The 18,119-nt window shown below is 46.4% G+C and overlaps 1 protein-coding gene across 2 annotated transcripts; it reads left to right on the top strand.

The window, feature by feature from the left end:
* The first annotated feature begins 4,523 nt into the window (after positions 1-4,523).
* LOC121843742 (mitogen-activated protein kinase kinase kinase kinase 5-like) lies at positions 4,524-17,808 on the top strand. 2 transcript variants are annotated; one of them, XR_006081719.1, is made up of 5 exons: positions 4,524-4,706; positions 9,873-9,964; positions 11,013-11,083; positions 15,394-15,449; positions 17,665-17,808. XR_006081719.1 is itself a non-coding variant. In XM_042313536.1 (3 exons), exons 1-3 carry the CDS (start codon positions 10,979-10,981, stop codon positions 17,750-17,752), a joined length of 249 nt encoding a protein of 82 aa, XP_042169470.1. In that variant the 5' UTR covers positions 10,929-10,978; the 3' UTR covers positions 17,753-17,808. The 2 variants fall into 2 exon arrangements, 1 of the variants encoding a protein (XP_042169470.1); XM_042313536.1 differs by lacking the exons at positions 4,524-4,706; positions 9,873-9,964 and having other exon boundaries at positions 10,929-11,083.
* Positions 17,809-18,119: the final 311 nt, after the last annotated feature.

Raw genomic sequence — 18,119 nt, forward strand, 5'->3', positions numbered from 1 at the left:
AACTGGGCTAGTTAAAACATTTTTTATATGCTGAGGGTCTGGGTTCAAAGTTGTTGTAGTCACTCTAAAGAACGCTATTACCTTCTTGGTAATTTTCACCAAGAGTTAGTAAATAAAGTATCCAGTCATATTAAGCAAATGTAATAATAAAAATATTAAAACAACCACAGCTGTAATCATATTATAGAAGACTTTTGTTCAAACAGAGTAAGTTGTGGTATGTCTGGTCAAGACTTAAACCAAACACAAAGTGCTTGAATTCTATCAGCTTAACTTCATCAGAGATAAGCTTAAAGAGAATGGAGCCTTCTGCTGTAGTGCTCATATAAAATTCATATTATTTCAATGGCAAATGACTTGAAATACTGTAAGTTAGGGAAACCCACTGCCTTCTCAGTGATTTACTCTGGGACCTCATCTCCTGCTTTTCTTTCTGCTTTCTCTGTCTTTCTGCCTCTCTGCCCTTTCTCTCTGTCTCTTTCTGCCTTCTGCCCTTTCTTTCTGCCCCTCTTTACTCCCTTTCTCTGTCCCTCTCTCTCTCTTCTCTGGGCCCCTTCAGCCTCTGCCCCCAGCCCTCTGGCCCCTGTCTCTCTCTCTGCCTCTGCTCCCTGCCCTCACCTGGCTGCTGCGCGCTGCTTTCTGCTGCTGCTTTCGCTGCCCGCCGCGCTCGCCGCGCGCCGCCGCTTGCTGCTCGCCTGCCTCTGTCTGGCCTGTCTTCTGCTCTCTGCCTTCACTCTTTTTGTCTTCTGGCAATTCTTGACTCCTACCAAAGCCTCTGGGTGCTTGAGATGCAGAATTCAGAGCAGAAATACCTCCTGAAAGTAGTAATGCCACAGCCAATGAGCTACAGCTGTGGTTCGCTTGGTATCATCAACCTCAACTCCTGTTTCTTCCTGTCAGGTCAGATGGACAAAAGAATCAAGACATACGGCACAGTTTCATCGCCTGTCTCTGGCTTTTCCTGAGTGGTATGCTATTGGGCTGGGTTAGATCTGCTCTCAGGCTTTTTTTAAAGTTGTTAGCTTCAAAGTAAGCTTCATATTGCACCTTCAGTCACATCCATTTGTTAGTATGGTAAAGAAGCTTGTCCGCTGTTTGGCCTTCTGGTGCAGTTTAATTGCAAAAGTGACATAGTCTAATCAATGTTTAACTTTCGTTGAGGTAATTTCTGAAACCACCAACCAAGTAAGCCAGCAAGGTTATTTAAAGAAGCTTTCATGATTTGTGTCAGAAAGTAAATTGAAGCCACAGAAAGAAATGGAAAATGCCATTTCTTTACTATCTAATGTCCTTTTCGGCATGGTAATTCTTTTTCCATCAAAGAATATCGTGTTTTTAATGTGCTGTGTGGAACAACTTTCAACATCCAAGCGTTATTAAGGTTAATGAGGTTTGCAATACAATATTTTTAGCTCTCAAGTCGATTGTAAAAATTTCGTCGATTGTAGTAAAATTCTCGCTCGAGCCAGCGCAAATTTCAGTCATTTGTAGAAAGTTCCTGCCTGAGCTTGTAGTGTCCTCGCTTGATTGTAAAATTTCAAAGCTCATTGTAAAATTCTGCCTGATTGTATATCTTCTGCTCGATTGGTAAAATTCTCAAATGATTAGTAGTGTATCCCCAAGCCTGACTAAAAATTCTCGCCCATTGTGTAAAATTCCCTGCCTGATTGTAGGCCTCAAAGTCATTGTAGTAAATTCTCAAGCTCACATTGCAAAAATTCTGCCATGATTGGGTGCCTCAGCTCATCATAAAACTGTCTGATTTGGTGAGTGTACTCCTCAAGCCTGATTGGTAGTGTGTACTCAAGCCTGATTGGTAGTGTACTCCTCAAGCCTGATTGGTAGTGTACTCTCAAGCCTGATTGGTAGTGTACTCCTCAAGCCTGATTGGTAGTGTACTCCTCAAGCCTGATTGGTAGTGGCATCCTCAAGCCTGATTGGTAGTGTACTCCCTGGCCTGATTGGTAGTGTACTCCTCAAGCCTGATTGGTAGTGTACCTCAAGCCTGATTGGTAGTGTACCTCTCAAGCCTGATTGGTAGTGTACCTCAAGCCTGATTGGTAGTGTACTCAAGCCTGATTGGTATTGTACTCTCAAGCCTGATTGGTAGTGTACTCCTCAAGCCTGATTGGTAGTGTACTCCTCAAGCCTGATTGGTAGTGTACCCCTGCCTGATTGGTGTGTACCTCAAGCCTGATTGGTAGTAGGCTACCCCTCAAGCCTGATTGCAGTGTACTACCTCAAGCCTGATTGGTAGTGTACCCCTCAAGCCTGATTGGTAGTGCTACCCCTCAAGCCCTGATTGGTAGGCTACCCCTCAAGCCTGATTGGTAGTGTACTCCTCAAGCCTGATTGGTAGTGTACTCCTCAAGCCTGATTGGTAGTGTACTCCTCAAGCCTGATTGGTAGTGTACCCCTCAAGCCTGATTGGTAGTGTACTCTCAAGCCTGATTGGTAGTGTACTCCTCAAGCCTGATTGGTAGTGTACCCCTCAAGCCTGATTGGTAGTAGGTACCCCTCAAGCCTGATTGGTGGTAGGCTACCCCTCAAGCCTGATTGGTAGTAGGTACTCCTCAAGCCTGATTGGTAGTGTACTCCTCAAGCCTGATTGGTAGTGTACTCCTCAAGCCTGATTGGTAGTGTACTCCTCAAGCCTGATTGGTAGTGTACTCCTCAAGCCTGATTGGTAGTGTACCCTCAAGCCTGATTGGTAGTGTACTCCTCAAGCCTGATTGGTAGTGTACTCCCTCAAGCCTGATTGGTGGTAGGTACCCCTCAAGCCTGATTGGTGGTAGGCTACCCCTCAAGCCTGATTGGTGGTGCTACCCCTCAAGCCCTGATTGGTGGTAGGCTACCCCTCAAGCCTGATTGGTGGTAGGCTACCCCTCAAGCCTGATTGGTAGTGTACCCCTCAAGCCTGATTGGTAGTGTGTACTCCTCAAGCCTGATTGGTAGTGTACTCCTCAAGCCTGATTGGTGGTAGGCTACCCTCAAGCCTGATTGGTAGTGTACTCCTCAAGCCTGATTGGTGGTAGGCTAGCCCTCAAGCCTGATTGGTGGTAGGCTACCCCTCAAGCCTGATTGGTGGTAGGCTACCCCTCAAGCCTGATTGGTAGTGTACTCCTCAAGCCTGATTGGTAGTGTAGGCTGCCCCTCAAGCCTGATTGGTAGTGTACCCTCAAGCCTGATTGGTAGTGTACCCCTCAAGCCTGATTGGTGGTAGGCTACCCCTCAAGCCTGATTGGTGGTAGGCTACCCTCAAGCCTGATTGGTGGTAGGCTACCCCTCAAGCCTGATTGGTGGTAGGCTACCCCTCAAGCCTGATTGGTGGTAGGCTACCCCTCAAGCCTGATTGGTGCTAGGCTACCCCTCAAGCCTGATTGGTGGTAGGCTACCCTCAAGCTCACACAATAGGTCCGGCTAATGCTGAAGCGTGCAACGTGTAAAAATCATCACCTCCTCGGTTGCAACACTCACTATCGAGTTCCTAACTGCCTCTGGAAGCAACTTCAGCACAAGAACTGTTCGTCAGGAGCTTCATGAATTGGGTTTCCATGGCCGAGCAGCCGCGCACACAAGCCTAAGATCACCATGAGCAATGCCAAGCGTCGGCTGAAGTGGTGAAAAGCTTGCCGCCTTTGGACTCTGGAGCAGTGGAAAAACTCGTTCTCTGGAGTGATGAATCCCGCTTCACCATCTGGCAGTCCAACAAAATAATCTGGGTTTGGGGGATGCCAGAGAACGCTACCTGCCCCAATGCATAGTGCCAACTGTAAAGTTTGGTGGAGGAGGAATAATGGTCTGGGGCTGTTTTTCATAGTTCGGGCCCCTTAGTTCCAGTGAAGGGAAATCTTAACGCTACAGCGTACAATGACATTCTAGAAAATTCTGCGCTCGAATCACTAATTCTCTTGTGGCTGAATGGAAGTAAGTCCCCGCAGTAATGTTCCAACATCTAGTGGAAAACCTTCCCAGAAGATTGGAGGCTGTTAAAGCAGCAAACGAGGACCAACTCCATATTAATGCCCATGATTTTAGAATGAGATGTTCGACTAGCTGGTGTCTACATACTTTTGGTCATGTAGTGTACCATCAACCTCAAGTTCTTCTCCTCCTGGTTCACTGAGATGGGATCAATAGGCACCAAACACACACACTACCACCTCCTGAGTGGTACGCTACGAAGCTAGCTAGATCTACACAGAGACTATCGTCCTCAACTCTGGCTCCTCCCGAGTGGAATGCTACGAAGCTAGCTGGAACTACACAGAGACGACTCGTCCAGTGGAATGCAGCTAGCTCTGGCTCCTCCTGGTTCACTGAGATTAGTCAATTGTTGTACTGTCAATAGACACTCAAACGGAAGAAAAGCTGGAACTACACAGAAACTTGGCTCCTCCTGGTTCACTGAGATTAGTCAATTGTTTGTGCGTCAATAGACACCTCGGAAGAAAACGGACCTGAAAATGTTTAATTTTCTGTCGCTTTCAAGCGTGTCGTTTTAAAACCGTGAACACAACCCTGGATTCATACTGTATGTACACATTGAAACACCTCCTCCTGTGTTGATGTATTTCTGGATTCCAGTAGGGGATATCTTTATGCTAACCATTATTTTCTGTGTGTCTTCCCCTTAGCTGGCCAAGCAGTGGATGCCATCCATGTGACCCAGCTGGAGAGGGACACCGTGCTCGTGTGCCTGGACAGTAAGTATGACCTCTGACCCCCACAGAGATGACTTCCTGCACTTTGTTTGCATCCCAAATGGCACCCTATTCCCTATGTACTGCACTACTTTGGACCAGGGCCCATAGGGCTGGTAGTGCACTACTTTTGACCAGGGCCCATAGGAAAGTGCACTACATAGGGAAAAGTGAGCCATTTGGGACTCCCTTTCAGTCTAACTAGTCCTGCACTGAGAAAGTAGACATGCTGTTAATTGTTTGTCCTTCAGTCATTATTTCATTTATTTAACCAGGAAAAGACCTAGAGGTGGTACCACCCAGCACATCTAGAAGGGAGTCGATACATACATACTGAACCCCTCCCTAGAGGTGGTACCACCCAGCACATCTAGAAGGGAGTCGATTACATACTGAACCCCCCTCCCTAGAGGTGGTACCACCCAGCACATCTAGAAGGAGTCGATTACATACTGAACCCTCCCTAGAGGTGGTGGTACCACCCAGCACATCTAGAAGAGAGTCGATTACATACTGAACCCCTCCCTAGAGGTGGTACCACCCAGCACATCTAGAAGAGGGAGTCGATTACATACTGAACCCCTCCCTAGAGGTGGTACCACCCAGCACATCTAGAAGGGAGTCGATTACATACTGAACCCCTCCCTAGAGGTGGTACCACCATCAGCACATCTAGGAGGGAGTCGATTACATACTGAACCCCTCCCTAGAGGTGGTACCACCCAGCACATCTAGAAGGGAGTCGATTACATACTGAACCCCTCCCTAGAGGTGGTACCACCCAGCACATCTAGAGGGAGTCGATTACATACTGAACCCTCCCTAGAGGTGGTACCACCAGCACATCAGCACATCTAGGAAGGGAGTCGATTACATACTGAACCCCTCCCTAGAAGAGAGGTGGTACCACCCAGCACATCTAGAAGGGAGTCGATTACATACTGAACCCCTCCCTAGAGGTGGTACCACCCAGCACATCTAGAAGAGAGTCGATTACATACTGAACCTCTACCTTGAGATGGCATAGTGCCTCTCCATCACGATTTCAATGGTAGCGCTTAACTGCTAGGGGCTCAAAGAGATTCACTACTAAAAGACCAAAATATATCACTTGTATATCGATTTGTCAAAATTAAGACCAGATTTGACGTTTCACAATAACGAAACCTAAAACATCTGGTTTTCCATGAAACATCTTTTCAACAACATTTTCCTCTATCAGAGCTTTAATCTGAGACAGTGACAAAGTCTCCTCTATCAGAACACAACTCCTCTCAGAGCTTTAATCTCAGACAACAACAGTTTAGTCTCCTCTATCAGAGCTTTAATCTCAGACAGCGACACCCTCTCCTCTAGTTTTAGTCTCATCTATCAGAGCTTTAATCTCAGACAGCGACACCCTCTAGTTTTAGTCCTCTACCAGAGCTTTAATTAGTCTCCTCTACCAGAGCTTTAATCTCAGACAGCGACACCCTCTCCTCTAGTTTTAGTTTTCAGTCTCATCTATCAGAGCTTTAATCTCAGACAGCGACACCCTCTCCTCTAGTTTTAGTCTCATCTATCAGAGCTTTAATCTCAGACAGCGACACCCTCTCCTCTAGTTTTCTCCTCTCAGAGCTTTTCAGACAGCGACACCCTCTCCTCTAGTTTTAGTCCTCTATCAGAGCTTTAATCTCAGACAGCGACACCCTCTCCTCTAGTTTTAGTCTCCTCTATCAGAGCTTTAATCTCAGACAGCGACACCCTCTCCTCTAGTTTTAGTCTCCTCTATCAGAGCTTTAATCTCAGACAGCGACACCCTCTCCTCTAGTTTTTTTAGTCTCACCCTCTCCTAGTTTTAGTCTCCTCTATCAGAGCTTTAATCTCAGACAGCGACACCCTCTCCTCTAGTTTTAGTCTCCTCTATCAGAGCTTTAATCTCTCCTCTAGTTTTAGTCTCTCTATCAGAGCTTTAATCTCAGACAGCGACACCCTCTCCTCTAGTTTTAGTCTCCTCTATCAGAGCTTTAATCTCAGACAGCGACACCTCAGTTTTAGTCTCTCTCTCAGAGCTTTTTCAGACAGCGTCTCTAGTTTTAGTCTCCTCTATCAGAGCTTTAATCTCAGACAGCGACACCCTCTCCTCTAGCTTTTTAGTCTCCTCTACCAGAGCTTTAATCTCAGACAGCGACACCCTCTCCTCTAGTTTTAGTCTCATCTATCAGAGCTTTAATCTCAGACAGCGACACCCTCTCCTCTAGTTTTAGTCTAGTTTTAGTCCTCTATCAGAGCTTTAATCTCAGACAGCGACACCCTCTCCTCTAGTTTTAGTCTCATCTATCAGAGCTTTAATCTCAGACAGCGACACCCTCTCCTCTTGTTTTAGTCTCCTCTATCAGAGCTTTAATCTCAGACAGCGACACCCTCTCCTCTAGTTTTAGTCTCCTCTATCAGAGCTTTAATCTCAGACAGCGACACCCTCTCCTCTAGTTTTAGTCTCCTCTATCAGAGCTTTAATCTCAGACAGCGACACCCTCTCCTCTAGTTTTAGTCTCCTCTATCAGAGCTTTAATCTCAGACAGCGACACCCTCTCCTCTAGTTTTGTCTCCTCTATCAGAGCTTTAATCTCAGACAGCGACACCCTCTCCTCAGTTTTAGTCTCTCTATCAGAGCTTTAATCTCAGAGCTTTAATCTCAGACAGCGACACCCTCTCCCTCTCCTCTTGTTTTAGTCTCAGTTTTAGTCTCTATCAGAGCTTTAATCTCAGACAGCGACACCCTCTCCTCTACCCTCTTTAGCTTTTTAGTCTCCTCTACCAGAGCTTTAATCTCAGACAGCGACACCCTCTCCTCTTGTTTTAGTCTCCTCTATCAGAGCTTTAATCTCAGACAGCGACACCCTCTCCTCTAGTTTTGTCTCCTCTATCAGAGCTTTAATCTCAGACAGCGACACCCTCTCCCCTCTCCTCAGAGCTTTTCAGACAGTCTAGTTTTAGTCTCCTCTATCAGAGCTTTAGACTCCTCTCAGACAGCGACACCCTCTCCTCAGTTTTAGTCTCCTCTATCAGAGCTTTAATCTCAGACAGCGACACCCTCTCCTCTAGTTTTAGTCTTCAGAGCTTTAATCTCAGCGACACCCTCTCCTCTCCTCTATCAGAGCTTTAATCTCAGACAGCGACACCCTCTCCTCTAGTTTTAGTCTCCACAGAGCTTTAATCTCAGACAGCGACACCCTCTCCTCTAGTTTTAGTCTCTACCAGAGCTTTATCAGAGCTTTAATCTCAGACAGCGACACCCTCTCCTCTAGTTTTAGTCTCCTCTATCAGAGCTTTAATCTCAGACAGCGACACCTCTCCTCTAGTTTTAGTCTCCTCTATCAGAGCTTTAATCTCAGACAGCGACACCCTCTCCAGAGTTTTAGTCTCCTCTATCAGAGCTTTAATCTCAGACAGCGACACCCTCTCCTCTAGTTTGTCTCCTCTTTAATCTCAGAGCTTTAATCTCAGAGCTTTAATCTCAGACACCCTCTCCTCTAGTTTTAGTCTCCTCTATCAGAGCTTTAATCTGACAGCGACACCCTCTCCTCAGTTTTAGTCTCTCATCAGAGCTTTAATCTCAGACTCCTCTACCAGAGCTTTAATCTCAGACAGCGACCTCTCTCTCCTCTAGTTTTAGTCTCATCTATCAGAGCTTTAATCTCAGACAGCGACACCCTCTCCAGTTTTAGACTCCTCTATCAGAGCTTTAACATCAGACAGCGACACCCTCTCCTCTAGTTTTAGTCTCCTCTATCAGAGCTTTAATCTCAGACAGCGACACCCTCTCCTCTAGTTTTAGTCTCCTCTACCAGAGCTTTAATCTCAGACAGTGACACCCTCTCCTCCAGTTTTAGTCTCCTCTATCAGAGCTTTAATCTCAGACAGCGACACCCTCTCCTCTTGTTTTAGTCTCCTCTATCAGAGCTTTAATCTCAGACAGCGACACCCTCTCCTCTAGTTTTAGTCTCCTCTATCAGAGCTTTAATCTCAGACAGCGACACCCTCTCCTCTAGTTTTAGTCTCCTCTATCAGAGCTTTAATCTCAGACAGCTTTAATCTCAGACACCCTCTCCTCCAGTTTTAGTCTCCTCTATCAGAGCTTTAATCTCAGACAGCGACACCCTCTCCTCAGTTTTAGTCTCCTCTATCAGAGCTTTAATCTCAGACAGCGACACCCTCTCTAGTTTTAGTCTCCTCTATCAGAGCTTTAATTCAGTCTCCTCTCCTCAGAGCTTTAATCTCAGACAGCGACACCCTCTCCTCTTGTTTTAGTCTCCTCTATCAGAGCTTTAATCTCAGACAGCGACACCCTCTCCTCTTCAGAGTTTTAGTCTCCAGTTTTCTATCAGAGCTTTAATCTCAGACAGCGACACCCTCTCCTCTAGTTTTAGTCTCCTCTATCAGAGCTTTAATCTCAGACAGACTAGTTTTAGTCTCCTCTATCAGAGCTTTAATCTCAGACAGCGACACCCTCTCCTCTAGTTTGTCTCCTCTACCAGAGCTTTAATCTCAGACAGCGACACCCTCTCCTCAGTTTTAGACTACCAGAGCTTTAATCTCAGACAGCGACACCCTCTCCTCTAGTTTTAGTCTCCTCTATCAGAGCTTTAATCACAGACAGCGACACCCTCTCTAGTTTTAGTCTCCTCTATCAGAGCTTTAATCTCACAGTGACACCCTCCCCTCTAGTTTTAGTCACCTCTATCAGAGCTTTAATCTCAGACAGCGACATCCTCTCCTCTTGTTTTAGTCTCCTCTATCAGAGCTTTAATCTCAGACAGCGACACCCTCTCTAGTTTTAGTCTCCTCTATCAGAGCTTTAATCTCAGACAGCGACACCCTCTCCTCTAGTTTTAGTCTTTTACAGCTCGTTCTAAAATCACCAGAGCATTATTAGAACAGTTCTCTAGTTTTACTCATTTCAGCTTTAATCTCAGAAAGATTGTAAGCAGCTCCTCTAGAAGCTTTAATCTCAGACAGGACACTGTGATATCGTTCTAAAATCATAAATGTTCTCTTTTACTCATTTCAGGAACCGTGAAAGATTGTAAGCAGCTGAGAACGGACAGATATCCTCATAAATGAGGAACTGTTTTTAAAAATCCAGCCACTATTCAAAAAGCTCTATCCTATTTTTATTTTTTATTCTAGAAAATCTAAAGATCGTGAACCTCATGGGAAGATTAAAGTCTAACAAGAAGCTAGCCTCGGAGCTCAGCTTTGACTTCGCCATTGATCCGTTGGTAAGATGAACTCTTTAATATGATTCACCTACTACTGTAACACCTACTTTGTAACGCCAGTAGGGGAGGGGCTTGTAACGCCAATGGGTTACAGCTGTTTCTGAAGGGGAGGGGCTTGTAACGCCAGTGGATTACAGCTGTTCCTAAGGGGAGGGCTTGTAACGTCAGTGGGTTACAGCTGTTTCTGGGGGAGGGGCTTGTAACGTCAGTGGGTTACCGCTGTTTCTGAGGGGGAGGGCTTGTAACGTCAGTGGGTTACAGCTGTTTCTGAGGGGGCTTGTAACGTGTCAGTGTTTATAATAGGGTTATGTTTTCCCCTGTATTCACATCCAGGGGAGGGGCTTCTGAGGGGAGGGGCTTGTAACGCCAGTAGGGGAGTGTTTATAATAGGGTTATGGTTTCCCTGTATTCACATCCCACTACCCTTCAATACTGTGCATCCTTTAATGTCAACGTCTACCAATGTGTACATTAATATGTATGATGATTGCTGATATCCTCCCTGTCGTATACATTCCTCTCCCTTCTCCTCCGGTGACTGTGTTCTACTTTTTGTATAATAAACCCTTTAATAATAACACATTTATTTATTTATTTTTCACCTTTATTTAACCAGGTAGGCTAGTTGAGAACACCTTTATTTAACCAGGTAGGCTAGTTGAGAACACCTTTATTTAACCAGGTAGGCTAGTTGAGAACACCTTTATATAACCAGGTAGGCCAGTTGAGAACACCTTTATTTAACCAGGTAGGCTAGTTGAGAACACCTTTATATAACCAGGTAGGCCAGTTTTATTTAACCAGGTAGGCTAGTTGAGAACACCTTTATTTAACCAGGTAGGCTAGTTGAGAACACCTTTATTTAACCAGGTAGGTTAGTGGTGAACAAGTTCTCATTTACAACTGCGACCTGGCCAAGATGAAGCATAGCAGTGTGAACAGACAACACAGAGTTACACATGGAATAAACAAACAATTAAACAAAGTAAACCATTAACAAGTCAATAACACAGTATGATAACTGATGTCTCCTCTCCTCCTGCTCCAGTGTGCCTTCAGGACAGTGTTCTGGCCTTCTGGAAGCACGGCATGCAGGGAAAGAGCTTCAAGTCCAACGAGGTAGGCGTTACCGTTAGTGGACGGGGGAAAAACCATTCAGTCACGTCATCTGTAACCGTACTGTCACACTCTAGACATTCTACACATTGTCAATCAAACTGAGTCTAAATATAATCGTGGCTTGGTGGCTATAACAAAACCTGACTACAATACAGTCAGGTCTATACTGGAGGGGGATTGGAAAGGCACCAGTCAGGTCTATACTGGAGTGGGATTGGAAAGGCACCAGTCAGGTCTATACAGGAGGGGGATTGGAAAGGCACCAGTCAGGTCTATACAGGAGGGGGATTGGAAAGGCACCAGTCCGGTCTATACTGGAGGAGGATTGGAAAGGCACCAGTCAGGTCTATACTGGAGGAGGATTGGAAAGGCACCAGTCAGGTCTATACAGGAGGGGGATTGGAAAGGCACCAGTCAGGTCTATACTGGAGGAGGATTGGAAAGGCTAGCTAGCTGACAAGTTTTTGTGTTCAGAGTTCCAGAATTAATAAATCCAAAGTGAAATGTGATAACTACAGTGTCCCTAACTAGCATTGAAAAGGTGAATCCATTCTTCTCTAATGAAACGTCTCTCTTCCTGTTTTCTAAATAACTCTTGTAACGTCAGTGTGGGGAGGGGCTTGTAACGTCAGTGTGGGGAGGGGCTTGTAATGTCAGTGTGGGGAGGGGCTTGTAACGTCGGTGGGTTACCGCTGTTTCTGAGGGGGAGGGGCAGGTATCCTACACACTCAGCATGAAAGGGGAAAAATGTCATGCTCTGATCTGGTGGAGATGTCATAGTATAGGCCTTCCTGATTGCTTCTTCTCATTGCTTCACTTGGACTGAAATATGTTCCAGTACTCATTTTGGGTGCTGGTACTGTTTACATTTTAGGTGGAACCGGAGGAGCAGTAGAACATTTGAGATGCTGGTACTCCTGCCCAAGTCAAACACTGCTTCTCGTTCCTTGCCCAAATATCCTACAGTTGTGTCTGCCTTGAGCTCACTGGGACAGGAAATATTTGAATGGGTCCAGAATATTTTATACAATGTTGCAAGGGACCCAAGTTAATAGTTGACACAATGTTTCAAGTTCCTTCCAGACATTTGATACAATGTTTCCAGTTTTCTAGCATGAGCTTTGGCTGGACTAGGTTGATACAATGTTTCTAGTTCCTTCCAGACAGGTCATCCAGACAGGCCATACATTTGATACAATGTTTCCAGTTTTCTAGCATGAGCTCAGGTTGATACAATGTTTCCAGTTCCTTCCAGACAGGATTTATAGGTTTCTAGTTCCTTCCAGACAGATCAGTAGTCAATGTGATTTATAGGATCATTATTTTCAGCAGGAGATTGTCTACCTGCAGGCCGCCATGTTTTTATTCGTTGGCTTTTATGTAGACTATTTTTACATCGTTGGTAACAGAAGATACTTTTGGGTTTATCGTTTTCATTTGGATGTCATTTTGATGAACCACATGACAATGATTTTGAGATACGAAGACGTTATAAATTAAATTAAACTTTCATGAAAATGTACAGACGAAAACCATAACTGGCACGCAGATTGGTAGAAATGGTAAGATAAATTGGCATTCCACATGAGAAAGGTTACCGACTCCTCGTGTTGCCTTTTTACCGGAAACTTCAGGAGAGGAATGGCAGAATCTGAAAAATCCAGCAGGAATGACCGGGAGGAAAATAGTTGGGTCAGGTTTTTTTTCTTTTTCTGGTTATCTAGATTTCCGGCGCCCTCTTGAGGCATTTTGTCTTACTTCATCAAACCGTAAGCTTAAAGCATCAGACAAGCTTAATGCACATAGTCAAATTTTATTAAAACACATATCGTGTGTCTATATATGAAAAAATACACGTTTTAAAAAATGTCGACCAAACTACTTTCGGTCGACCAATACATTAGATAACTGTGTACTAGGAGGCATGACCAACAGTGACACATGCTAGGTGGGAGTCCTTAGCCGGACAGAGACCCCCTCTGGTTAGGGTTACCCAGGGGTCCTGATGACGAGGGAGAACAAGGCCTTTAGGTGGCTAGGAAATGTACCCGCTGAAGCGATCAGCCTACCAGGCATCATCATATCAATAGACTAATGTCCTGTCCCTCCTTCACTGCCTTCCTTCAAGGAGGCTTTTCAACAGAATCATACAGGAGACGGAGTGGCTGAATAATTGATCAGCCCACCTTCACCCTCTGTTGTGCAGCTGTTTCATTTTCTGATGAACATGAATACTGCATGGTATCTGACATTTTGACAGGCTAACGTGTCGTGCTCCACCCTGGCACACACACACTGTACTGTAACACTGGGCTGAGTCCCCAGCCAACACACAGCCTTATTTCAGCTCAGTCATACACGTGTGTGCGTGTGTGTGAAGCAGTGAAAAGACTACCCTGGGTATCCCCTATCATAAAAACAGAATGCCTCACCTCACAGTGATCTCTGGACTTTTATAGTGTGCATGGTGATCAGGTTAACATGAGATCCTCTCTGTGAAAGGTTGACAACTTCATTACCTGCAGGTGGACACAGAGACACAAACAGCCTAATGTAGCTTAGCCTCAGTGTGATCCCAGACGTTTGATCTCCTGGCCTCGTCTATGCAGGCAGGCAGCGAAACACTGAATCCATCTGAACTCTGATAAGCAGAGTAACCTACGGTTGGCAGGGGGTCTACTGGGGTCATTGGGGGGGTCTACTGGGGTCATTGGGGGGGTCTACTGGGGTCATTGGGGGTCTACTGGGGTCATTGGGGGGTCTACTGGGGTCATTGGGGGGGTCTACTGGGGTCATTGGGGGGTCTACTGGGGTCATTGGGGGGGGTCTACTGGGGTCATTGGGGGGGGTCTACTGGGGTCATTGGGGGTCTACTGGGGTCATTGGGGGGGGGTCTACTGAGGTTATGGGGAGTTCTACTAAGGTCTGTCTGTAATCATGGGATGGACCGTAATGGGGAAATATAAGATCGCCATGGAAATGAAGACTCCTTGTAGAGTGTTACCAGTATTGGGGCAAAAGCACCAGTTTGTTTCCATGTAGCTCCACATCAATGTCCCTGTGTATGTTTCCATGTTCATTAATGTCCCTGTGTATGTTTCCATGTTCATAATGTCCCTGTGTATGTTTCCATGTTCATTAATGTCCCTGTGTATGTTTCCATGTTCATTAATGTCCCTGTGTATGTTTCCATGTTCATTAATGTCCCTGTGTATGTTTCCATGTTCATTAATGTCCCTGTGTATGTTCATAATGTCCCTGTTTCCATGTATGTCCCTTGTATGTTCATTAATGTCCCTGTGTATGTTTCCATGTTCATTAATGTCCCTGTGTATGTTTGTGTTCATTAATGTCCCTGTGTATGTTTCCATGTTCATTAATGTCCCTGTGTATGTTCATTAATGTCCCTGTGTATGTTTGTATGTTCATTAATGTCCCTGTGTATGTTTCCATGTTCATTAATGTCCCTGTGTATGTTCATTAATGTCCCTGTGTATGTTTCCATGTTCATTAATGTCCCTGTGTATGTTTCCATGTTCATTAATGTCCCTGTGTATGTTTCCATGTTCATTAATGTCCCTGTGTATGTTTCCATGTTCATTAATGTCCCTGTGTATGTTTCCATGTTCATTAATGTCCCTGTGTTTATGTTGTTCCATGTTCATTAATGTCCCTGTGTATGTTTCCATGTTCATTAATGTCCTGTGTATGTTTCCATGTATGTCCCTCCATGTTCATTAATGTCCCTGTGTATGTTTCCATGTTCATTAATGTCCCTGTGTATGTTTCCATGTTCATTAATGTCCCTGTGTATGTTTCCATGTTCATTAATGTCCCTGTGTATGTTTCCATGTTCATTAATGTCCCTGTGTATGTTCATTAATGTCCCTGTGTATGTTTCCATGTTCATTAATGTCCCTGTGTATGTTTCCATGTTCATTAATGTCCCTGTGTATGTTTCCATGTTCATTAATGTCCCTGTGTATGTTCATTAATGTTTCCATGTTCATTAATGTCCCTGTGTATGTTTCCATGTTCATTAATGTCCCTGTGTATGTTTCCATGTTCATTAATGTCCCTGTGTATGTTCATTAATGTCCCTGTGTATGTTCATTAATGTCCCTGTGTATGTTCATTAATGTCCCTGTGTATGTTCATTAATGTCCCTGTGTATGTTCATTAATGTCCCTGTGTATGTTCATTAATGTCCCTGTGTATGTTCATTAATGTCCCTGTGTATGTTCATTAATGTCCCTGTGTATGTTTCCATCTTGTTAATAAAGTGCTGCATTCCTTCCTTTAATCTACAGGTCACCCAGGAGATTTCTGTCCCAGTGTATGTCTTCCGTCTCCTCGGATCTGACAGGTTGTTCATTAATGTTGTGTTTATAATGTCCTTTGTCTCGCTGTCCCTGTATCTTTCCAGTCCCTGACAGTTTCCATCTTGTTAATAAATGATTTGTTTATAAACTCTTTGTCCAGGAGATTTCTGTCTTCCTCTTCAGATCTGACAGGTTGGTGCTTGAAATGATTGTGTTTATAAACTCTTTGTCTCGCTGTCTGTCTCTCTTCAGATCTGACAGGTTGGTGCTGGAAATGATTATTTTAATTATTCACTTACCTGTCCTCATTCCTCCTCTTTTTCTCTTGTATCTCTCTGTCTCAACTTTTCACTCTTTCTCTCACTCTCTTTACTTTTTGCGCTCTGCCTCCCCATCTCTTTTCTCTTTCTAGTCGTATAGATGATTTATGTAGTGCCCTTTGACCTCTATAAAGCCATAGATGCAGGGCTGGTAGCTAGTGGCTGTCTCCAGGGAGCAAGTGTCCTCCCACAGGTCCCTGTGTTTAACCATCGCCTGGAAACCACCAAACATCCTACTTCTCTCTCTCTCCCCGTCTCTCTCTCCCCGTCTCTCTCTCCCCGTCTCTCTCTCCCCGTCTCTCTCTCTCCGTGTCTCTCCCCCCCCCCTCTTACTCTGAGTCCTCTTCAGATCTCTCTATAGAGGAGAGGTCCCCAGCTCTGGTGACTCAGTCTCTCTCTCTCCATGTCTGCTTCCGTTGCTATGACGAGGCATGTGCCCCAGATCACACAACCCTGTTTATAAATCAACAATCTTTGATCGTTCAGCATTCAACCACTGAGTCTAGGAGAGGCTTTTAAACCATGTTCTCTATGTGACTCACATTGCAGCTTCTGGTTGGTTACATGCTGCAGAGTGGGCAGTGTGGCAGGGCAGTCCCTTAGCCCTTCACACCAGTCCTCAACTATAGAAACCACTCAATGTGATTTAACTCCCTGGCTCAGACACATTTCCCACCCTGTGGTGGAAGATCGACTAGCAATGATGGTTCTCCCAGGTCAGAGGGCCCCTCCCAGGTCAGAGGGCCCCTCCCAGGCCCCTCCCAGGTCAGAGGGCCCCTCCCAGGTCAGAGGGCCCCTCCCAGGTCAGAGGGCCCCTCCCAGGTCAGAGGGCCCCTCCCAGGTCAGAGGGCCCCTCCCAGGTCAGAGGGCCCCTCCCAGGTCAGAGGGCCCCTCCCAGGTCAGAGGGCCCCTCCCAGGTCAGAGGGCCCCTCCCAGGTCAGAGGGCCCCTCCCAGGTCAGAGGGCCCCTCCCAGGTCAGAGGGCCCCTCCCAGGTCAGAGGGCCCCTCCCAGGTCAGAGGGCCCCTCCCAGGTCAGAGGGCCCCTCCCAGGTCAGAGGGCCCCTCCCAGGTCAGAGGGCCCCTCCCAGGTCAGAGGGCCCCTCCCAGGTCAGAGGGCCCCTCCCAGGTCAGAGGGCCCCTCCCAGGTCAGAGGGCCCCTCCCAGGTCAGAGGGAGGGCCCCTCCCAGGTCAGAGGTCAGAGGGCCCCTCCCAGGTCAGAGGGCCCCTCCCAGGTCAGAGGGCCCCTCCCAGGCCCCTCCCAGGAGGGCCCCTCCCAGGTCAGAGGGCCCCTCCCAGGTCAGAGGGCCCCTCCCAGGTCAGAGGGCCCCTCCCAGGTCAGAGGGCCCCTCCCAGGTCAGAGGGCCCCTCCCAGGTCAGAGGGCCCCTCCCAGGTCAGAGGGCCCCTCCCAGGTCAGAGGGCCCCTCCCAGGTCAGAGGGCCCCTCCCAGGTCAGAGGGCCCCTGGTGCTTTAGGCTCAGCCCATTCTGATTCCCCTGCGACAGCCTCTGCCCATCCAACCTGCATGTTTTATTCAGACTGGCACCTGGGCACTGCCACGCCAGCCTGGTTTGAGTGTCTCTCTGATCCTCTGTAATTCCATCTGATAGATCAGACACTATGGTCTTGGACTGTACCCTCTGTGGGCAGAGACACCCCTCATCTCATCTGTCACTCTGCTGGAAGGATGGCACCACCCTGAACAACTCATGATCTCTAGTGTCATATTAACATAAATGTGCCATTTGAAATGTAGCCAGTCCTGTCTTGTCTAGCTGCCTGCTACTCCCTAAACCCACCAATTATATTCAATGAATTGTGTTCTATTCGGTGTGTTTTTCTTCAGTCTTCAGATAAGGGACCTGGTTGGCAGCTGTAACCTGCAGTAGTGTTAATGTGTTCCTGATGTGCTGCTGCGAACTGACATCTCTCTCTCTGACAGGGTGGTGGTTCTGGAGAGCCGGCCCACTGACAACCCCACAGCCCTCAGCAACCTCTACATCCTGGCCGGACATGAGAACAGTTACTAGCCCCTTAACCGTGTTACCAGCTCCTAGCTCTGACCCAGTGACTCCACACAGAGGGAGGGGGCACCTACAGACCCATTGGATAGGTGAAGAATTAGCAGGTGGATAAACTCACAGCAGTCCACTTCCCTCAGCAGGCTCTCATACCGCCTGGACTCATGGTACAACCACAGGTAGAACAATGAGACAGATATTTCATTGATGGATGAAATGTGAAGCATCCGGGGTTAGCGTTTTCACACACTACCAAATATGGTAGTGAGAGCAAGTCCACTAGGCGGTCGATGGGAGAAGATGGAACGAGATGGATTTTGACCGACATTCTGCAAATCTTCTCATCGATGAAACATTTGATCACAATACAGTAGTT

The sequence above is a fragment of the Oncorhynchus tshawytscha genome, unplaced genomic scaffold, assembly GCF_018296145.1.
Source record: "Oncorhynchus tshawytscha isolate Ot180627B unplaced genomic scaffold, Otsh_v2.0 Un_contig_2395_pilon_pilon, whole genome shotgun sequence".
Classification (NCBI taxonomy): Eukaryota; Metazoa; Chordata; class Actinopteri; order Salmoniformes; family Salmonidae; genus Oncorhynchus; species Oncorhynchus tshawytscha.

Excerpts from the sequence above, each read along its gene's own strand:
- LOC121843742 (XM_042313536.1), top strand. The coding sequence starts at position 10,979 with ATGATAACTGATGTCTCCTCTCCTCCTGCTCCAGTGTGCCTTCAGGAC. Across the intron at positions 11,084-15,393 it reads AGAGCTTCAAGTCCAACGAG|GTCACCCAGGAGATTTCTGT; the intron begins GTAGGCGTTACC and ends TTTAATCTACAG. Across the intron at positions 15,450-17,664 it reads CGTCTCCTCGGATCTGACAG|GGTGGTGGTTCTGGAGAGCC; the intron begins GTTGTTCATTAA and ends TCTCTCTGACAG.